Genomic DNA, 23,397 nt, shown 5'->3' on the forward strand with positions numbered 1-23,397 from the left:
GAGTGCCTTCAGTTGAAAAGGTACTATTGACCTAGGGTCAACTACCTATCACCTCTATTGACCGCTGATCTGGTAGCACCTGGTTAAAAGAAATTGTTAGGCTACTTCCTATAAAATACATGTGGAAACAGTTTCATGAGGAAAAATTATCCTCTCAGTGATCAAAGCATTATCAATGTTGGTTGTTACTTTTTTTTAAGAGCTTCTATTTCTTGGTACTTTAGGTTTCACAAATAAGGAATGTTATACAAAGAGTTTTCAGCAAGTTACTTTTTTACAAGCTAAAAAAAGCTACATAAATATATTTTCTAAAAAACATCCTTGCACTGTTCCTGATCTACTATGGGATAATGTAATGGCTGAAAAATAGAATCCCAGAGGTTGGGAATATTAAGCCTTTTCATCTGTTTTCTTCTTTCCTTACCCAAGTTGACTTCCATAAGTTACATTACACTTAATAGGACAGAAGTAAGTAGATAATCGTGAATGAATATAATTAAATAACTAAAGGCCAAAAGAACCTAAAGAATGCTATGATACATTACTAAACAAAGAGAAATAAATAAAAACAAATTTTTAGTGGCTTTTCAAAATGGCTGCCTTATTTAAAAATAAATAAATAACTGGAAGGTATGCCAGAGGTCAATCTCATCTCACAATTTCATCATGCTACTGAATTGAAGGCTACACAATGTGTTTCATAGTGATTGTTTCAACAAGGTTGCTTCTGCCTATATTAAGAAATACTCAAAATCCAAATATTTATTTATTTATTATTCAAATTTCTATTACTGCCCATCTCCCCCCAAAAAGGGGGACTCTATAATGTTGAATCTAGTTATGAACAATTCTACAATGCTGTTTTAACAGTGATTCTGTCTGATTAAGAGTTCTGTTTTACCAAATAAAACCTTTCCTATTTTTTTCATCTGCTACATTAATCGTGACAAGTGCAAACATTTGCATAAGCTGGCATTGCACAGCAGTAATGGTTCCAGTCAGTTTTTTTGTTTTTGCAGAAAGGCTTTTGACCCAGAAAGGTTTTCCAAGTAAAAACAGGGAGACATAATGTCCTTTCCACCTGCCCTTTCCTGTGCAACCCCCCAACTAGGGGCATTTGTAGTGGGAGACGGGTCAAAAAGTCAAGGTGATGCAACACGAGGCAGGAGCAGGGCTTCAATCACACAGCTGTGGCTGCCAAATTGATTTTTTGACACACACATTCTCTGCAGACCACCTGTCCTAAACTATTTTGGAGAATTCTTCAACTTTTTAAACCTTTTTGGGGGCGGGCAGGAAAAGGAGAAATAGGAATTAATGGAAGGGATAAATGATAGGTGAGAATCAGGTACTTCCCTCTCTGAAGTCCAAGAGTGAAAGCACTGTGTAAGCAGAAGTCCATTCAGGGAGTTAGGGATCAAATCACATCCATTTCTGTGAGTTTATATGATAAACACTGTTGGTTTTGATCCTGATACGTTCATGAAAAACAATTGAGATTATAAATTTTTGCAAAGAAACCAACATTCAGCCAGTTTGCTTTTCACCGAATAATTCTTCAAAAGTTCATAATGCTGAAAGTAAATGCTTTCCTTTTGCATTTTTTCACCTTCTGATATTTATTTATATAGTAAAGCCGCCATATATATCTATAATCTGCTTTCATCTGTGGCAACATATTAGAATGCCACTGCTAAGCAATATTGATTTCAGTGAATGGAAGAAAGCTTAATGAAACAAGGATTTTGAAAAATAAGTGGGGCAGGAAACAATCAGGCAGCTGGCCAATCTCTTTAATACAAAGGAAATGTAGAAATTGTAGCAAGGCAGGATAGAGAAGACATATTCATTAACAATTTTTAAAAGACTCCATTGCAGTGGGTGAATTTTTGCCAGCAATGACAATTTATTTTCCTAACCCTTTTCTGCTTTTTTTCCAACCAGAAGTTATAAAACATTTTATCTAAGTACAGAATAATGTATTATGAATGTGTTGTACCTCTATGTTACTCTTGTCTTTTGTTTCCCTTTTTTATTATTATTACTACAGGCTGTTCCACCACCTAACTTTGAGATGCCGGTTTCTATCCCAGTGTCCAACCACAACAGCTTGGTATACAGCAACCCAGTTAGCTCATTGGGTAACCCCAACCTTTTGCCTCTGGCCCACCCTTCCTTACAGCGGAATAGCATGTCTCCTGGGGTGACACATCGACCACCAAGTGCAGGTAACACAGGTAGGCTTTGCCCAGTTCCATCTCTTTGCTTCAAATACAGCACGTCTGTATCTACAGGTTGTAACTTGTGAAGTAAGAGTATTCTAGCAACGTTTGGGTTCCTCAAAAATCTATTGACTACTTGCCAATATGAAGATCACACATTTTTTTTAAAAAAGAAAGAAATGACCACAGAATCTTGTCCAGCTTTTTCCAGTCTTTAGCAAGCCTAGTGTACTTATAGCAGCATCAGGTTCTTGGCAGACAGACATCTTCTCATCCCTTTCTTAGAACTGGGTTTCTTTGAATGACCATGGGAAGGCCGCTCCTCAAGCCTTTCAGTTTGTTTGTGTGTATGCGCATACGTGTTATCTCCCTCTCTCTCTCGACTTCATTGGTGGCTAACATGTGTCCTGCCATGGGTTCTTCAGTTGTGGGACGATTGACACTAAAAGCCATACTAAGGAATTTTTACATCCCAAATCTTTTCTCTCTCATTGCCTTTAAACTGATTATAGCCCCTTATCCTAAAATGCTACGCTTTTTGAAGATTATCCAGCCTTAGTATTTACAACTAAATAAGATACATTTTAAAAGGCTCTAAATGCTGTAGAAGACTAGAGTAGGTAATATAAGAAGGCTATATTTGAAACATGAGAATTAGTGGATTCAGTCTCCTGGACACTATTATACAAGCCCAGTTGGAAAGCTTTCATGTTCAGGAGGGAAATGAGACTTGCAGCAGAAAAAGGTTCCCAGCTCATTTCTACTAATTTCTGATCTTAATCCATTTTCTTGTTAAATCTCAGTTAAAACTGTTTTAGAAAGTGAGGTTGTAAGTTTTTAGTCTACATCATAAAAATGCAAAGGGCCTACTTTTATATGATCATAATTTTAAAAACTAGGGAAGGAAATTGGAAACATAACTAAAGGGACTGTAAGTCATTTGACTCTGCAGCCAAGTGACTAAATGCAGCTTCTGGAATAAAGTGTTGCATCATTAGACATACATAAATGTCCATCTCAAGGCTGTATTTGTTTCTTACATTTATACCCCACCTCAATCTCACAGGACTCTTGGCTGCTTTGCAGAATACAAAAAATAATTAAACATCTGTGTTCCAATTAACACTATGTAACAACCAGAAAATCCAAAACACAGTCCCAAATATCCTCTGGAAGAGCCCCATCTTCAGTTGGTTCCAGGAGATGGCCAAAGTCAGGGCTAATCTAGGTTCCAGTGGGAGGTGATTCCAGAGGCTGGTGCTGTTACAAAAAAGCAGTGCTGCTGCACTTTAGCTCCGCTCAGCTCCTGAAAGTGAGGAATCATCAGGTGCTTTTCCCAGAAAGCTCAAATAGGATAAGCTGATTCTAATGGATGAACATAGTCCTCGGGTAGCTTTATAGGTTAACACCAGCATTTTAAATTGGACCTGGAAGCCAGTGCAGGTAATATGTTCCCACCAGCGAATGCCAGATAATACACTGACCATTGCATTCTGGGCCAACTGAAACTTCTGAGTTGCCTTTAAGGCAGCGGTGCATAGACTGTTGCAGTAATCTAGGCAAGTGGTGACAATGGAATGGGTAGGAAAGTTTTCTCATCCCAGCAGGGCTGCAGCTGATGCAGCAGTCTGATGCCCCTTGGGCATGACATCCACCTGCTGTTCAAGCAGGAGCCACAAGTCTAGGGGGATCCCAAAGTTGTGGATCTTCTCCTTCATGGGTAGAGCTTTCCCATCAAAAAATACCAGTAGAGCTATACAATTACTTAAACAGTAACTTTGTTTTGCTAGAATTCTATCCCTTCTCCAGACCCTCACAGCCTGCATACCAGGATAAGACTTCACCAGTATGGCCTGGGGTTGAGATATAAAGCTAGATATCCAAACCCTGAACTGATGTATGACATCACCCAGTGGTTTCATTAGATATTTAATAATAGGGGGAAGAGAACTGATCCTGCAGCACCCCACAAGGGAGCAGCCACCAAACTGACCTCTTCCCACCTACCACTACCAGTTGGAACTAGCCACTGAAGAAGGAGAGGAACCACTGCAGAACAATGCTCAGTCCCTAATCCCCAAAGTTGGTCCTGAAGCATACCATGGTTGATGGTATTGAAAACCACTGAGAGGTCCAAAATGATGAGAACAAGTGCACTAACTCTATCCAGATCCTGACAAAGGTCATCAACTAGCATGACCAATGCTATCTCTGTCCCATGTCCAGGTTTGAAATCTGACTGACAAGAGTCTGGATAATCCACTTCATCTAAGACACTTTGTACTTAATTCCTCACTGCTGTCTCAACAACCTTTACTAAAATAGAAAGGTTGGAGAGGTTAGGAGACAGTTACCTAACATCTCTGAATCCAGAGAGGGCTTCCTAAGAAAGGAGCAAACCAGAGCCTCCTTCAAGACTGCTGGCAGCATACCCTTCTACAAAGAGTGATTGACAATCTCCTGGATTCAGAGAATAACACACACGTACATACACCCCTACATAAAGAAGCAATGAGGGACAAGAGTTCAAGCTGTAGGTGGCAGAGAAAATCCTAGAATGTACCCTATCCACTTTTTCAGAGGTTTTAGGCCAAAAAGAATACCAGATAACTTGGCAAGGAGTCCCAGTCACCACTCTAGACCCTGCCCACGTGGCATCAAGACTCATTGTAAATAACTTTACTGGCAAAATGCTGTGCTAACTGGCCACAGTGGCTGTGGGTGGGAAAGCTCTTGCAATTGGCTTCTTCCCTAAAGGGAATTAGCCACCCTGAATAAGGCTGCAGGATAACAGCCCAATGATGCAATAAGAGAGAAGTAAGAAAACATCTCTATATCATCTCAGAGTAGACCTGAACCTGGGCATGCATTCACATTCAATCAGTTTCACTCTTTGTCTTCCTATACTTACGCTTTAGGCATCATTTCTGCTTCATCTCCTGGAATCCCAGGAGAGGGGCCACTTCATATACAGAACATGACTTTGTGATTATTCTAAGAATGATATTTCCCCCAAAATACATTTAAATTTCTTGGAAAGGTTCAAGGGAGGAATTGTCTTATGACTCTCTAGTATATACTCAATACAGGTTTATCCCCTGTGGTTTCCTAATATTATTCACTCCATTAGCATTTTGCTGTGCTGCTGTTATGAGCAATGAAGTATCTAGGATGTGTCCCAAGAGAAGACCTCAACTTTCCCCTGAAGGACAGTCATGGTAACTATGGAGAATCAGCTGTGCAAATCACATAGTCCCAATGACTGCATAGCAGTTTGAACTGAAGCAGCCTGCACTGTTGGCTTCCAAAGATTGGAATAGTTAACAAAGGGTTGTAATTTACACTGGCCTTGAACAGAAAAAATCTGCTCATACTTCCCCCACTACCACCACGCACTCATTCTGATAACTGTCTCACTTATCATAAACTGTTTTCCAATGCAAATGAGCTTTACAAGTGCTATCAAGGAACTGAAGCAAAATTAGATAAGGACATGGGAAGCCTTAGCACACATGTAAAAGCACTAGTGTGCACAAAAGAGCTATTTTGATTCCTTTTTCTGATACATAGTAGGCATCCTAAAATTATTATCCTTAGCCAGTTCTACAGCATGCCACCCATGGGTACCAGTGTGGCCGTGAATGCCATGTTGAGGATTCCTAGCCTCCTGATGCATTATAAATTTAAACAAAATTGAAAAGAAAACTAATAGTGCAGCGAAGCAAATAATGGTATCCTGATTGTCTTTCCCCCCAAAAAAAACTGTTGATCTCTCATAGGCTTTATAGATATTTGGTGGGGGAGTGAGGGGGAAGGCAAGTAGCTGCAGCCCAATTCTTTGTTTGTAAATGAACCCACTTGCCAAGGAAAAAAGACAAAGGACCACACAGTGTTGGTAGAGGTCTTGAGAATAAAGCATGGAACAACCTCATCAATTTGCTTTCCAGTAATTGTTGTGCTGTTTTCACTGTTTTGTTGTACTTTGCCAGCATTGGATGGTCCTGTCTTGATTTGTTCCTTAAACTGTTATGGGGTGAAAAAAAACAAATGTGCAGTCATAATATTTGGTATTCTGTGGTACAATCAAGAACATTGTCATAGAAGTTGGTTTCTGTTTACACTGCATTTCACTACTAGAATGTGAATATGCTTCAAAGGCATATTTCATAAGATATGAAACACTGGCAGTGCCTTAAAATATTTCAATATTATTCAGTTGTTTCATTCCTTTTAAGTAGAAATTATTAATTTCTATTAATGTTATTATAATTATTAATTTATATTATTAAAAATTAAGTAGAAATTCCATTCCTTTTAAGTAGAAATTAAACCTCCTTTCCTCCAACCTCTTGCCCATGTGTCTACAATTCCCAGAATTTTCAATCAGTGTGGAAGGGACAAGTCATTTCAACATATTTGAGGGTCACCAAGTTGGAAAAGGTGATGGAAAAAATCTGTGAAATATTAGTGACTATGTACAATGTCATCACAGAAGTTGACAATGAAATCCTTTATTGTAATAACAGTTTATTCACTACAAATTCAATCAATATTGTCCTGCGCTGTTACCCACAGAAGCCACTAAATAATGCTTATGCTTTGAAGAAGGAATTGGATCATGTTGTACATAGACAGGCGTCGCGATGCTCAAACAGCCTAATCTTTATGAAAATTCTGGTGGTGCAAACTCCTCTAGGGCTCACATTACTTTGAGGAATAAACTGTAATTGCTGCTTGACCTTTGTGGTTTCTTCAGCTCCTCTCTCAGTTTGACTATTTTATTTGTCCTCTCCTAGGTGGCCTGATGGGTGGGGACCTCACAACCGGTGCAGGCACCAGTGCAGGTAAACAGAAGAATGTTTTATGTACCTTATTAAAATGGTTACAGGCTCCACAACAGAGAGTTAGCATGAGGCCAGTCTTAAAATAACTCTGTATAATGTCATTAAGAGCAGAATTAGGTTATTCCTTGAAAATCCTACCCACAAGCGCCTTCTCAGTGTTGAGATTTCCCAACTTCCTTACAATTAAGCAGCCTTTTTTAAAAGGGAAATATTTTTATGTGTAGGCATGCAGACTCTTATAAGGAAGTACACCAGATAAATCAAAGAGCTGATTCAAAACCTTTCTTGGAAATTTTCACATGCAACCATATTGTGTCAATGTGTAGAGATTTTTGGTGTTGCTTCAGGAATTTTTAACAAGTGGATCATTAGCCTTCACTTTATATGTAGATCAAGGACATAATGGTTCTACTTCTTACTTTTGTCCCAAACCTTGGCTTTCTGGCAATCTAAGTACTTTTCCAAGCTAGATGCCAACCAAGAGTACTCAGAAGTGTCTTCTGGTGCAGCAGTTTCCTCCATGGTGGGATGGGGGTGGGCTTCCATCACCTGTTTTAGTTGCAAGTTTCTTCCTCCCTGGGCAAAACAGGAACCCTCTCTTCCCTTTCTATTTCCAGGTTTGTAGCTATGTTAGAAAAGCTTAGCTGCTCTTGTGGTATCCAAGGGGGCAACCCTCTATGAGCAGATCAGTCAAGTGTACAAAAATAGTATTTTAATGCACACAAATGATTCTACAGGAAAACATAACGTTAGAGAATAAACCATGGACACTTAGCCAGAAAATTACCTAAGTCATCTACCTAAACAAAGACAGGCAGATCTAAACTACTGCTGCCAATTTCTGTTTTAGTCTCACTTTTCGTCTTCTACAAACAGTCCCAAATGTCTCTCACCTTCCCTTCCCACCAAGGAAAAGGATTTTAACTCAGTGGTGATTTGCCACAATACCATTGACTAAAATATGCTTTAAAAAAAACAAGTTTTAGTTTATTATCAAGACTCACACTTATATCCAAGTGAAAGAAAACCTTCTCTGTCTATTGACATAATTACCTCCATTTGACTTTTTGAAAGCAAAATCTTAAGTGCTGGTACTGTTGTTTTGGGTTTGATGATATAATTTTTTTTACAGCTTATGAACTTTAGCATGCTGCTTTAAAATGGGTTTATTTCTGTAGCCATAACATGTAGATTACAGCAATTTACAACAGTCATTGTTAGTGTCTCCCACTGCTATAAAACCTTGGAAAATACTACTTTTCTTGATTCTGAAATTCTAGTTACTCCAGTCCTGTTTCATTTTGGGAGTATCTGTTCAAAATTCTTGACTTCTTCCATTATAAGATTTGAATGGAATTTGATTGACTACTAATGAGTGCCCTCTTCTGGCTTCTTAAAGCAAAGCAATTTTCATCTCCCCACCCACACATAATTTTAGAACAACAACGTAAATTTCAATGCATACGAAATTAGTTCTTCTTAAATGCAGATCTAACATAAACATCACACATTTTTCCAGAAAGAATCTTGGTGGCTTGAGAAGGTTAAATGATTAGAAAAATTGTGATTGCTTTCTTTTTAAAAATATATACTGTAATTTATTGGCTGGAAATTTAGTAAAAGATTAAAATTTTGCTGTAGAAGATGGGTGTTGGTAAATAAAAATGTAATTGTGTAAAGAATTCTAGTTCCTTTGGTGACAAATTTGGGTTTAGACCTCACTACAGATGTGCATTCTTTCTGTCTTAACTGTGGAGTAATAAGAAGAGTTATTTGCTGTAGGGCAGAATGAAGATGAGAGGTCATTATAAGGTTGAGACGTCTGCCACAGTGCCATAATTCAACAATGCTTCTATTTTAGAGTATCATTTCTCTCTCTCTTACATCTCAAAAGTTCTTTGTTTACCACTTCTTCATGAGGAACAGAGGCCCATGTGTCTTTTCCTGTTGCCATGTTCAAGACTAATATGATGATACTGCTGTTGAAGTTGCGAGGGTACACAATCTTTGTCAAATTAGAATTTTAATGCACTTGCATTTTCCTGTTGCATAAAAATAGTCTGCTTGCAACCAAGGATCAGAAATGTAGGTTTTGTATATTTACTGTTGTAATTATAAAAAGAAAATACTTTTACTTGCTAATGTAAAGCCGTCAGTTTCTGCATTACCATAATAGATTTCCCTGTAACAAGAAGATGGAAATAAGAGAGGAAAGGAAATCTTACATACAAGTGTTTAAAAATGTGCTTATTTGCCAGTTTGGATCATTTTGAATAATAATCCTAAAATCATCCACCGTTTTACTTTGGGTGTCTACCCAAGGCATAAATAGAACTTGGGAATACTGACTACTTTTTATTATCCCACACAATTAAATACCAGAAGTGGTATTTTTAACTAAAACCAAGGCTATCTTGGGTTTGCTAGACTAAATTTGTTCAACACTACTCTCCAATTGGATTACTTATGCCATGTGACAGTCAGAGTTGCCAACAGAATGAAAGAGAACTTCCTATTTAGTGGAGTTGCTAAGTTATAAATATAGCCATGGGTTTGGCGACTTTCTTTTAAACCAGAAGCTTGTATGAAGGGAAAGAATAAGATACTCTTGACCTTAAGCCAATATGCCCTTGAGCCAAACAGTCTTGCAGTTACATCCTTCCTCCTTACACACAGAAAAATATATTTGACATCTAACTTGTAGAAGATGCAGGTCTTGTTTTTTAAAGGAGCAAACACTGAAAATAAACATCTTTTTAAATATCGGCAATAAAGCAAGGAGCAAATATTAAGTTTGCAGTGTGTTTTGAATTCAGATTGTAATTATGAGAATAGCAAACATTAGTATTGAAAGGCATAAAAATATTAAAATATCAGATGAATATTTTGAGAATGCTGAGTATTATTTTTCTTTACATTTAATTGAGTTGTTTTTGCTTTTATGGCCTACCTTGCATTTAAATGAATGCAGTTTCCAAATAACTATTTTATACTGACTTGGAGGTTTGATCTGTTGTATTCTGTCTGAGAATTGCACTTGTAGAACAGCCTGGCTACCTTTAAGTGGGGAGGAAAATATTGGAAGCGTTGTTGACAACTACAGTGGGAATTACTCCCAGCTGAGAATGAATAAAACTGCAACTTCCAGTCTGGTTGTACATATATGTATCATCACCAGTATCACAGATAGCACCAGCATTGACCTTGTCTATCCTGTGCCAGCCATGTTTTACCATATTCTATTCAGGAGGCACTCTGTACCTGATTTTTTGCTTCAGAAGGAGCTTTTTGACAAGAAAAAAAAAAAATTGGCTACCAGAGGTTTGCTATAGTGTTCAACTTTAGGATTCTTCTTCCTTACAGCTGGTATAAACCACCTTTTCCCAATTATGTGTGTGTATGTGTGCCTTTGAGTGTGTTGACTCCTGGCAACTGCCCAGACAAGCCCCTGCACTTTTCTTGGCAAGATTTCAGAAGTGGTTTGCCATTGCCTCTTTCCTAGGGCTGAGAGAAAGTGACTGGCCCAAGGCCACCCAACTGGCTTCATACCTAAGGCAGGACTAGAACTCACAGTCTTGTGGTTTCTAGCCTGATGCCTTAACCAGTACACCAAATTACAGGGAATGAAATTAAATGGAAGTTGAATTTATTATTTATATTACATATGAGTATCAGCTTTTTCCTCACAAATGTTCCATTTGTTTTTATTTTATTGTGTTATTCTTCCAATCATTCTTTTAAAATTCTTTCACCACGCATCTCATAATTGAAGCTACTAAGTATAGAGATATGCAAACAACATGTAATGGAGGGCTTGACTTTAATTTTAATGTAAGCCTATTGATTGTAATGGGCCTACAGCTTGCATGCTTTGAGTTTTCCTGGAAGACAAAAAAAAATGCAATAACCGTATCCTATGCCATTGGTATGTTTCTCTGTTCCCACAATGTTATGAAAAGCAGTAGCTCAGTGGCAGAATTACATGCTATATATGCAGTGGATCCCAGATTCAGTTTCTTGGGAACCTCAAGTACACTGCAAATGTCTCTTGTCTGTATTCTTGGAGAGCTGCTGCCAATCACGGTTAAGCACTATTGGGCTAAACAAACTCATGTTTTGGCTCAGGACAAAGCATGTTGCTATGCTTCAAAGACAAGGTTTAAAACATGTTACTGTAAAAAAGAGATATGTTCTCTGGGGATACCGAAGTGGGGATTACAGAGCTTAGAACTAAAACTTAAAAGGGGAAGGCAAAAAGTTTCTGATGAAAGCAGGCATTGCTACAGGAAAGATGTTTCTCTTATATAAGCACTGCTGCCAGCAACCCAGGAGGTAAGGAAATACCCTTCCATTGTACCATCATCTGGAAAGTGTCAATGGACAGAAAGTCCTGAGGTCTTTTGGAATATGCAGTTCAGTGTGACAATAATTGTAAGTTTTGGACAGCTTGAACTTTGAGTCTTTCGGTGAGATTATATCATGCTTATATTACACCATTCGTTCTGCTGCTTTTGGTCACACATGGGCTGCATGTCAATTTATTATGCATATTCTTCCAGCATTTCAAACTAAATAGAAATGTAGGTAATAGCTATTTATAATTTATGGGTCTCTTGGTCAGAGGAATTCTGGGCATGCTTTCAAAATAATACAGCTAAAGGAAAATTTTGCAAAGAAAAAAGAAGGCAGCATGCCCAAATAAGCCTATCCCAAACAAGCAAAGTATGAAGCAATCAGTAGTAAGTCGTTGAGCATATCCTAAAATAATAACAGGTACCCCAAACTCATAAATATCAATGGAATGTACACCTCGTTCCCTTTTGTGCTCTGGCAATAGCCAGTCAAAACAAACATCCACTTAAAAAAACACCATAGGTGACTTAACATCCTTTTGCTGCCAACTACACTTTCTTAGCTCCAGTGACATATAAGGCACAATGCAGAATAAGTTCGTATGTATTCATAAAGTTACTAGATACACCAGAAGCAACTGACACACTTATGATGTTGCAAATAGAAAAGCAGAGAGTGAAGCATTAAATAACAGAAGCATAGTCCATGGTCTGGAATCAAAACACCTACTTTTCACTATGGAGGATCATGTACTGTAAATATATTGTCTTACTAAGGAGAAGGAACACCCATCATCAGCCTCATGCATGGAAGAAATCTGCTAGGATTGGATGGTGCCAAAGACAACACATTATACAAAGCAAACCTTTGCATAGCCAACCAGTTCTACATATCAATTTTCCTGTTTCATATATCTGCATTGTATCAGAAATGCAATTTCATACGTTTATAAATAGGTCCTTAGTAGCTGTATTGGGTTGTTGAAATGTTTGGTAGAAGTTAACATTTTCTTTAAACTGATTACTTAATTTGAGCCCTCAGTATGAGGACATGCTAAACAACAGAATAACGGTTTTTATTGCATGCAAATGCAAGGACACATAAAACCTTTAGGAAAGATTAACTTCTGCTTTGGAAAAATGTGCCCCTTGCCATGGTTCCCACATTGTTTGCCATTCCTTTTTTAAAAGTGTTCCCAGTCTTATCCTCTCTAATTTATAATGTCTCAATATTTATCTTTATACAATGATGGATTGAAAGACTAAATCACAGAGCCAATAATGAGAATCATTCTATTAAATGAGTCACAGTCTTTCCAAGGTGGTTTTTGGAGGAAGAGAAGAAAAAAAAGGATGATTGACTTCTCTCTTCTTAAATAACAAGCAATTAAGTATATTCTTATAGGAAATCCACACTCAAATAAGAACTTTTCAGTTGCTACAATCAGTTCTTTCCCCATGCTAATGTTGAGGTGACTGTGGTATGCTTTCATTTTGCATGTGACGATCTGTCCTTTTATTCTAAGAAGAAGTATTAGGAAGTATTGCAAAATAGCAAACATCTGGATTTCAACATACTTGAGGATGATATTTTTAAAAATTAAATTTTCCAGTAAGGTGTTTTGTCATGTAAGTATTTTTACTAGGTTGTTTGATTTGTCAAGGGCAATGAACATTTTTTTAAAAAGGAGTTAAATGTAGTTTGCTGTGTGCAGACTGCATCTCTTGAAGGGCTGGGGTCCATGGAGCAGATCTGATATGAATTAATCATCTACCTAATTGCTTTGCTGGATTCAAGCCTGCCATAGCATAGGCTGCCTTCACTGGCAACTAGTGGCAGATTCTGCTGCCAATGAAAGTATGAAAAATTTTAAAAGCAATGGCAAAATCTTAGGATGACATAAGTTATTTTCCAAACATTTCTGATTATATTGTGGTCTCCATAACCTTTGGAACTTTGAAAATAAATTAGAATTCAACGTCTACACTGTGGTCCTCTAAAATACTTTGTATGGTTAGAAATGAGGCTTCTGGTAGTAATTGGTTCAGTTGTTTGCTTGTCACAGAGAGGCTGCCTGCCTTTAGTTTAATTGTTCAATTACTGAGGTTTATTGTTAGCCATGAAAAGAGGTTCCAAATTCAGGTTAGGAAGGTTAGGAAGACTTGGGAAAAAGGCATGAGGAAAAGGAAAATAGAACAGATACTGGTAGAGAAGACTACTGGGGTGTAGGAAAGTCAAAACATGGAGAAGTATGCTTCTTCCTGAATTACAGAACAGAGAAATTTTCATATTTCTGTAAAACAACCATCGAGATTTTTGGTCCAGTGTGGAATATCAGTGTATCCTAACTTCATTCTTTATAATGCAACAACATGAGGAGAGTTTTATATCTAGTTCAGCAATGAGTCTATCATGACTAGCTAGATACCGGTGGAAGCTCACAATAAGTCACAAGTACATTATGAGCCTGACGTTCATGTACCTTGACAACTCTCATTCTCATTCTCATTCTCTCTCTCTCTCTCTCTGCATATAGAAGGTACTTACAGTGGGCACAGGTTCTACTCCCCAACCCCTCCGAAGTATTTTGAAACCAGCTGTGCAATTGTCTTCACTCCTGTTGACCTCAAAACACTGGAAGTATTTAAGAGACACTATAAGGCAATCAGTGCGCTGTCCAGCTGACCAATAGAAAATTGCAAAAATCATTCCTTCAGTGCCCCATAAAGCAGAAAAAATAAACAGATAGGAGCTCTTCCCATGTTTTCTGTATATGTTATGAGTGTGTGTTTGTCTGACCATTTTACAAAATGTTGGCCAGGCAGCTTTCGTCTTTTAAAATTAAGATTAAAAAAATCCCATTGAGAACTGTGATAATAGCATGATTTTCTTAGCAGCTGCAACTGTAGAGTATGAAGCCTCTGTGTGTGGGAGGAGGGTAGAATAATGGCTCTGTTGGTCTCACAGGCTGCAAAACAAGATGAGGGAAGAGTTGAGTGTGCACTCTGCTTAAATAAGCAGGGAAAATCAAGCTGGACTGCTTTCTACAGAGATAGTGAAACTGACTAGAAGAAATAAATAGGGTTCTCTTAATAAGTGACCTGAAAAATCTACTGCAACTGTAGGTGATTGGAGGGTGGGTGAAGCTAGAGTTTCTGCAAAATTCCAGCATTACAAATTGCAAAACAGAAGTTCTGTGATTTGGACTGCACCACAACCAATCTGGAAATAAATTGGCAACTCAGTTGAAAATGACATTGTGGAAACTCAGTTGTGTAGTGCAAGTGCTCCTGTAGAGGGCCCAGCAAAAAATAAATAAAATAAAATAAACAACTTCACACCATTCATAATTTTATACTGCTCATTTCCCTCCTTTGCCAAACCTAAAATGTCCCCCAACTAATGTCTCTTTGTACAGTTACTCCAGTCAGCTTTTCTTTTCTTTTCTTTACATTTCACTAACACTAATGAATCTTTTTTCTCAGAAGTTATGTGCTAATGCCTCTATTCCTTTTAAGAATATAAATTCTTAAGTATTGTGAATGGGATATTGGTGCTGGCCTAGAAACCAGGAGACTGTCCTAGGCCTGCCTTAGGCATGAAAGCCAGCTGGGTGACGTTGGGCTCTCTCTCAGCCCAACCCACCTCACATGGTTGTTGTTGTTATGGAGAAAATAGGAGGCAGGAGTAATAGATATGTTCACAGTCTTACACTGACTGTATAAAAACATAATAATAATAATAATAATAATAATAATAATAATAATAATAAAAACATAATAAAATAAAAACATAATAATATCACCCATTAGATCTTTTTTTTAGTCTGCTGTTCTAAGCAGTTTGAGCTATGGCATATTGTCTGTAACACTGAAATAATATGAAAGAGTATATTTAGCTTACACAGGATAAAGGTGCAGGCTTCACTGCCCTGTGTCCTGGAACTTGTGCATTTGTTGTGCCATCAGAAAAGGGGACCTTTCACTTCTATAATGATAAGCACATCAGCTCATTAAATAAAGAATTTCAGTAGAATTTGTTTTCCCATCATACATAGACCCCTTTTTCAGATATCCCAGTCAAAGCAAAGGCGGGACAAGGTAATGTCAGGTTAGGGGTTTGCTGCACTTTCATGCCTGTAACTACAAGTGGAGACAACAGTTTCCAGAGTGTTCTAGTTTACAGAAGAGTTGCTGGCTCTGAACGCTAAGAAAATTAGAGCAGTGACCAGAGAACCTGTGGCACAGTGACTAAGCACTTCTTCTTGCCCACAAATTATGTATTCCAATGCTCCTAGCCAGGGCATTCCACACCCTGCTAGTATACCTAGAACATGACCCTCCCTCCCTCCCTCCCTCTCTCTCTCTATATATATATATTGAAAGCTATCCAATCCCTATAAACTGTATACAGGTAGATCCCATTACCTGGTCTGTATAGCACATGCAGGAAAATTTTGGCTACATATAATTTGGAGAAAGAAGGAACAGTTGAAGAGATCAGCATCATGCCTTTCTCTTTTGTCAGGGGGAGCACCTAGTTGGATATATTGCAACTTTTCAGTCGGGCTTACACTTAACAGAAAAGCCTGACCATGCAGTAAAGCTGCAGTCCCTTACAGTAGCACACGAGTGTTCATTCTCGTGACCTTGATACTCAAAATGTTCAGAACTATAGCCATTAAACAAAAATCAAAAGTGGACGTCAGCATCTAATACTTCTAAGTGCCTTGTTTAATTAATTAAAATGTAATTGCTGAGTTGACTGGCTAAGAGGACAGGAGGAGCTAAAGATAAACAAGATAATATGATAGATATGGTACAAAACTTTTTTGCTGAGTGGAAACAAATAAATCAATACAATTTGTGGTAGAGATATAGGAAATAATCAGGTTTTCTTGCACTACAACAATACATTTGTAAATTTCCCCAAATCAGATACCATTAAAAACTATCAAACATAAATTTCATAACCTATGTGAAGGGATTGCAGAGCTAGTACTGACATCCATTCTAAAAAAAAAAAAAAATGACAGAGTCCTGATTGTGCAATTAAGGTCTGAGTATATTTGTTTTTGAATGCTTCTAATATTAGCAGTCTCTGCAAAGACCTGTTCTGTACTGTTACCAAATAAGATGATGTTTGTACACCAGCACTTCTCATTTTATGCTTTATTTAGAATCCCCCATTTCTTATCTGTTGTACAGATAGGTAAGTGACATGGCTAAACAGAACGTAGGTCCAGTATGATTTACATGGATGAGATACACTGAATGGGTATCTCTGATGCTTAAAAGTAATATCAGACATGCTCATTGTTTCCTCATAAGTGTTTGGAAATCAGGTGCAGGGAATGTTCCTGTATTTTGAAATGATCCTATGCATAAAGATTGGCACTCAGTAAATGAATAATATTTTCATTTGCAGAGTGCTAATCCTTATAAAGCCAGAACAGTGTCACTCTTTTCATTGGGAGAAAAAATAACCAAAATGTGGTGAAATGAATGCTCTAATTGAGTACAGAATGCTGCATCAGAGTAAGGGCTAAACATTTGGAGAGGTGGGTGGACCCATCCTAGGTCAGCTGACTGACTGCAGGCCTGCACAGCATTTGTTGCAAGCCAAACTATTTTAATAAAATTGTTGGTAAATCTTCAGCCACAGTTTTTTTTTACAATATTCTGTTCATAATTTCCACAAGCCAGAAAAGGAACATCAGAGAGCCATTGCTTTTATTGCTAAAAACATGACAAATTCATGATGCCAAATCTCAGCAATGCATCTGTTTCTTGGGGCACATTTACCACATCTATATTTTTTAGATCTTACAGATGAGGTTAATTGAGGCAGATTTTGGTTTAGCTGTGCAATTTAAATGCCCTCAGGTGATAAAGTGAGACTCCTGCTTATACCTGATCAAATGGTCAGTCATCACTATAATTTGTTTAGCTGTTGTCCCATGACTGAAGATGTCTGACATCATAGTGTATGGAAGACTAGCAGGACAGTAACAGCCACATTGAATAAAAAATACCAAAGTCTATTTAAATAGAACTTCTTGAGATCTGAGCTAATTGTTTTTCCTTAAAAAAATGTATCTAACCCATTCTCTATCCTCTTGTCATGAAGGGCTGTTGCTTGTAGAAAACGTAGTCTACAAACAACAAATAGATAAATATATCCTTTAACATTGCTCAATAATGCAAAGGTTGTGATTGAATGCAAGTCCCACAAAATTATTTTTACTCCATCAATATATCTTTTATGCCATACCTGACTTAGTCTGCTCCCTGAAATGCAGCACTGAAAGGCCATTAGTGCAATAATGCAGGGGTCAGAAATTACATTTTAAAGATTTTTCTTTTTCTGGAAGGGTATGTTTCTACTTGGGCTTTCCTCTGCCATTTCCACTCAGCCAAGATAATGTACTAAGATATACTTAAGAGATATAATACATAGTAGAAAGTTTCAGTTAGTTTAGCAGCAAGTTGGGGGCCAATAAGTTGCATTAAAGATGCAGAAATTGTATTGTTTTCTGGTTTGCCTTGGGTTATAGTTGCTGTTTTCCTTTGCAATTCAATACATTGTTATATTTTATTCTGTTTTTTGTTTTTGTTTTTTAAATAAAAGAGCATTGTGGCAAAAACAATAAGCATCTAACATTTGATGCCAGTTGTTCTCCCAGGAATTCACAGTGATATGCATGCAGTTGTCTTTTACGCTTCTGGTCAGTTTGGTAAGATGGCTCTCTCTTTCTGTTCATTATTATATTAAGCTAAAGGTGTCATCGGTTAAAAAAAAACAGCACTATCCAAATAGAAAAGAGAGTTCTCAAGAGATTTGGGGAATCCCAAGATTTGCAAAACAGTCTTGAGGGTAAAAATTACCTAAAGGATTTTTTTCTTGCCCCAAATAGTCTAGTGTTTTGGAATGACAACTTAATATGGATGAAGAGGGAAAAGGAAAAAGTTAGATTCTCCAGAATCCTGAACCTTAATGTACCACATGGCAACATTTTAATGTGGACCATCCTTGTATGGGTAGATACCACTGCAGTTCAGTTACCTAACAATGCTGCCTGTTTTGGAGAGTCATAGATTGAAGCCTGTTGGAGGTCATCTAATCCAACCCCCTGCCAGTGCAGGAACCCTCACACCATCCATGACAAATGGCTGTCCAATCTTTTCTTGAAAACCTCCAGTAATGGAGCATCTATGAGGCAGGTACAAACTGTTCCATTCCTGAATAGCTCTCACAGTAAGGAAATTTCTTTTTATTTCAAGTTTTGATCTCTCTGTTAAGCTTCTACCCATTGGTTCTTATCTTACCCTCAGGACTGCTATCATATCATATCTCTCCTTGGCCTTCTCTTCTTAAGGCTAAACATACCAGGTACCTTTAACCACTCTTTGTAGGATTTAACCTTAAGAACTGTCTTCCATAAAATGGAGAGTCTTTTGCTACGTGTGTGGGTGTGTATGTGCACATGCATGTGTATATATATTATATATACAGTGTAGGCCATACCTTCTCTTTTGTACATTATTACTTAGGCTTCCAAAGAAGCTCAGAGCTCTATGCCTCTCAGTCAAGAAGCTCAGGGAATAAGTCTGGTTGGGCTTTTCTGGAAAACTGGAAAGAAGTTTAAGTCATTTAAGGATGTATTGCTTCCTTACTGAACTCCTTTTAAAAGCCCTACATCTCCTCCCCAAATGAGATAGGCAGGAGCATTCACAGGGGGAAAAAAGGTGTTAGACGGCATTCCATTTCATTTCTCTTTATGCAGTGTTTTTAGTTGCTGCAAAGGGCTCTTAGGACACTGGAGGAAAAAGTGGCTATTTGCTCCAGTGCAACACTTAGCAAGATACAGACTTGCTTCTTGTTTCTAAACACCATTTACTCAATAGAATCAATAAAACAAAAAGTAAGTTCTTGTAAGAACCTGAGGAAAGAAATTCCCAGTGTTCCCTAGTGTTTTTAGAGCACCTTGGCTGAGACATTTATGTCCCTCTCAAACTTTTACTTCCCCATTATCATCATCATTGTCATCATCATGGATTGCAAGTGATATCTATAACACTGAATGTATTCCATTTCAACAAATACATAGCTTTTAATCAAATAAAAGTATAATGCAAACTAGTCCTCCATTCCATCTGGACTTTATTTTCTCCTAATTTATAATCAGGAAATCCATCCATACATGGCATATAATTTTCCGTCTTTCTAGTGGCTTGTGGGACATAGCATTCTATGCAAAGTTGCATTTAAATTGATAACTGTCCAGGCAAAGTGTAATTTTAAAGGGCAGGCTAAAGAAAGGTTTAATCTCTATATTAGAAGGGCTGAGTCGATTCTGTTGCTGCTGGGTTTTCCTTTGCCTCAGAATTTAACAGAGACTTTCAGGGCATTTAACTTTAAGGTGCCTCAGTTGAGGCCAGAGCCTTTAGCAAAGGATGCGGTTTAAGCATCGAGATTAAATGCAGACTCCCCTCTGCTACAGGCCACATGCATGTATTCATCATGGATTTTCAAATGATGGGTTTATATATCATTGGTTTTGAGTCTACAGTCTTACATTCCAGGATCCATCTTCTGCCAAAAGCGTAACAATTTGGTGGCTGGAAGGAGAAACAGTCATTATATGGCTCCAAATTGCCAGCTGGCACAATGTGCCAAGAACAGCAGAAATCCACTGGTAAAGAGAAGATTGCAATCACTCTTTAAAATAATTTGATGTTCTAAAAATACAAATGCAGGAAATGTCATCATGTTTCAAAATATTTTACAATAGTAGGTAAATACATAAAGAATTACACGATTGGTATCTGTAAGTGGCACAGTCTAAAAATGATGGGAAGACATTGCCAGTGTTAAGCTTTTCTATTAAACAAATTGCTTTGATTTAATATAAATTGGGGATTTTTTTAGGAAAAAAAGTATCTCCCTATCACACAGTTTATTTCCTTTTCTTAAAAAGAAACACATAAAGGTATAACTGCTAGATTACACAGACAAGCTTTGTTAACATAAATTATATGTTTGCATGCATATTTGTATGCATGTAAGAAAGAATCCCGTATTCATACACTGAACAACTGATTGTCATTTTTAAAACTTATTTATTAGATTTATACCCTGCTTTTCTTGCAAGCGTAATATATAATAGAACAAAACAGGAATTTAGTTTCCTATAGCAAAGCAACCAATCCAATGCAAATGTTACTGCACATGTTACTTTATGTATTATGTACAATATATTGTATAAGGGTAGAATCTCTTAGAGTCCTGGGCGTCCTTCATCTTTAAGAAATTCCTAAACATTCATGTTTCAGTTTGCTATCACTGGACACCGGGATTATGTGATTGTGCAACTCTAAAAGCATTAACGGTTGTGTAATCTTAATTATTTTTACAGTATTCAGAAGTCCTACTCCAATGAATTGAACTTGCTTCCTAGAAAGTGTTTTTACAATTGTAGCCTTAGAAAATTAAATAGCTGATTATTAGAAAGTTAAAAATGAATCTACTCTATTGTGCGTCTGTGAGCGAGTGAAGGAGAATTTATTTCCACATAAATTGCTGATTTTAGATTATGGTGCCAATTTTTATACTGTATATGTTTTGTTTTCAGACTTTCTATTGGTATTGCATTGCATGCTTAAATGACATCACTAAAGGTTAACTATTTCAGTGGCCTTAAAAATGTGATCATAAATATACGGGTTCCAGCCAGCTATCATGATGTCAGTACAGCAGGTGCCTTAGTGACACTGGGGGAGAATGAAACTCTCTCCCAAATAAAAGAGTTGAGAAGCCACTGCCCTGGTGAATAAGTTCAGTAGCTCCCTCTGTTTCCTCTTCCTCTTCCTCTCCTCCTCCTCCTCCTCCTCCTGGTGCTGAGGGAGGCTGCTAATTGCAGTGCTGTGCCAGCATTATCATTGTGATTATTGCAGTTTCAGATGGGAAGCAGCACTGCTTCTGAAAGCACCAAATTAGCACAATGCGAAGATGCCTGAATGTCAGGATCTAAAGCTACAAGTGCAGAGATGACATGAAGGGGTGTGCTCAAAATGAGAACCGACTCCTGCTGAACTCAGCATTCAGGATTAGGCTCTGAAAGGGGAGGAAGGGATTGAGGGTGAAGCATTTCAGAGGTTTCTGAGTCCTCCTCCGGTTTGTTTTTTCCTTCTTCTTTCTTTTCTGGAAATTATAGCCTTGCTGCACTTCCTTTTGTTTCAAAACAAAAAAGCCTAAAGTGGGGGGGGGGGAAGTGAGTCAGGCTAAGCAGAATTCTGTTGCATTTGTCCATAAAGCACCCCCTTTTACTGTGATTTGCTTTTGTTCTTTCTTTTTCTATTCCCCCCCCACCTCCCCAGCAATATCATCAGAGGTTGGTTTCTTTCTTCTGTGTAACAAGCATTTGGTAAAATCCAGTTAAATATTCAATACTGTACAACCAACATACAGAATTCAATCAACCCATTGCCTCAGGTAGCTCAGATTTTTCTCAGGGTCACCAGATTTCCTGTTAGGAGCCTAAAATATTAAAAGAGGAATGTGAAGGAGTCTTATTGTTCATATTATCCTCCCTTCTTTAAAAAAGTGTGCACAGGGGCATATGCTCTTCCTTACTCATCTGCACAACAGACTTGTGATTGTAAACTCCGTAGTTGATTGGTGATTTGGACATAATGCCTTGGTTCTCCTGCACATCCTTCATTCACACACACAGACACGTAATTCACATTGTCTGGTGGGTATGGAAAGATACAAGAGCCATAGATCTTTTTTGAGACAGTGCCCTGTCTCAAAACTAGTGCCCTGTGCCTCGGCATAAAGGAAAATAAATGGGCATACTTAGCTCAAAACACTGCTCAAGTTTTTAAAAAAATCAGGTTTTATTTATAAAACACGCAAACAAACATAGCTCATTTTCCAAGTCCTCATCCTTTTGTAGCCAAAATTGCACCATCTAAGCATCAGGGTAGATAGTGACAGATGTAAGGAAAATCCAGGATTTGGAAGCATACAAAAATTCTTGGCTGTGCAGAAACCTGGACAACCCAATAAGGCAGTACTGAACATGGGCCTATGATTGGGGGGCGGGGGGGGGGGAGAGACTAAATTGGAGAAAGGAAAATGAATTGGAATCCTCTGGAAATTGATTTGGTTGGCACACTGTTTTGTTGTTATTATGGAATGTAGTATGCAACTTATAAAATCTGTTTGTATGTTAGTTGCAATTGCTTTCCTTCTTATTTGGATGCTTCCTGTGAAGCAGGGATAGGCAACAGGAGACTCTAGGGATGTACGCAACCCTCTGACCTCTTCTTTTGTTCCAGATTCCCCTCTCACCACAATGACTGAAAACTGGAGGAATGAAAGCCTTAATGTAAAGCCTAGAATAGGTGTGATCTAGTTATGAAACTCCCACAATATTCCTCCCATCTCAGCAAGACCAGAATTTTTTTTTTTAATCTGCCCATGTGCATGATACAGTTGTACTCAGTTTGCATATCATACCACCCACTAGAGAGCTCACCATCCAAAAAATTGTAATGTGCATGGCACCAAGCCATCAAAAGGTTGCCCACTCCTCTTGTACAGCTTAGTCAGTGGATTATCAAAATACAAATTTGAAAAAGAATAGTCACCCAGACCCATTGTTCTCCTGTACATGTTACCTAGTCCACAGTTTCACAGAGGAATAGCTTGATCTATGTTATCCAACTGTCCAGATATAATTTATACTTTTTGATTCCAAGATTTACCATATTCAGTCAAAGTAACTGCTGTCTCCTGCTACTAATCAACTGTGGAACATTCTCTAGGATGCTTCCCTGTGCATACCACATGAAATGAAATGAAATAATGAAATGAAATGAAATGAAATGAAATGCTGTTTATTTGGTCAATGACCAGCAAAATTTGAAAAAATACAACACGAAAGTAAAATCAGATAGATGAGATAAAAA

The 23,397-nt window shown here is 37.8% G+C and overlaps 1 protein-coding gene across 13 annotated transcripts in view; it reads left to right on the forward strand.

Annotated features, from left to right (window-relative positions):
• MEF2C (myocyte enhancer factor 2C) overlaps positions 1 to 23,397 on the forward strand; it is a 198,571-nt gene that overhangs the window by 157,006 nt on the left and 18,168 nt on the right. For 11 of the 13 annotated variants that reach the window (XM_063295445.1, XM_063295433.1, XM_063295441.1 and 8 more), the window contains 2 exons: positions 2,051 to 2,237; positions 7,019 to 7,066. In XM_063295445.1, coding sequence (XP_063151515.1) covers positions 2,051 to 2,237; positions 7,019 to 7,066 — 235 coding nt within the window. The remainder of the gene's footprint in view (positions 1 to 2,050; positions 2,238 to 7,018; positions 7,067 to 23,397) is intronic. The other 2 variants (XM_063295438.1, XM_063295444.1) reach the window with 1 other exon arrangement.

Source organism: Candoia aspera, chromosome 2 (assembly GCF_035149785.1).
Source record: "Candoia aspera isolate rCanAsp1 chromosome 2, rCanAsp1.hap2, whole genome shotgun sequence".
NCBI lineage: Eukaryota > Metazoa > Chordata > Lepidosauria > Squamata > Boidae > Candoia > Candoia aspera.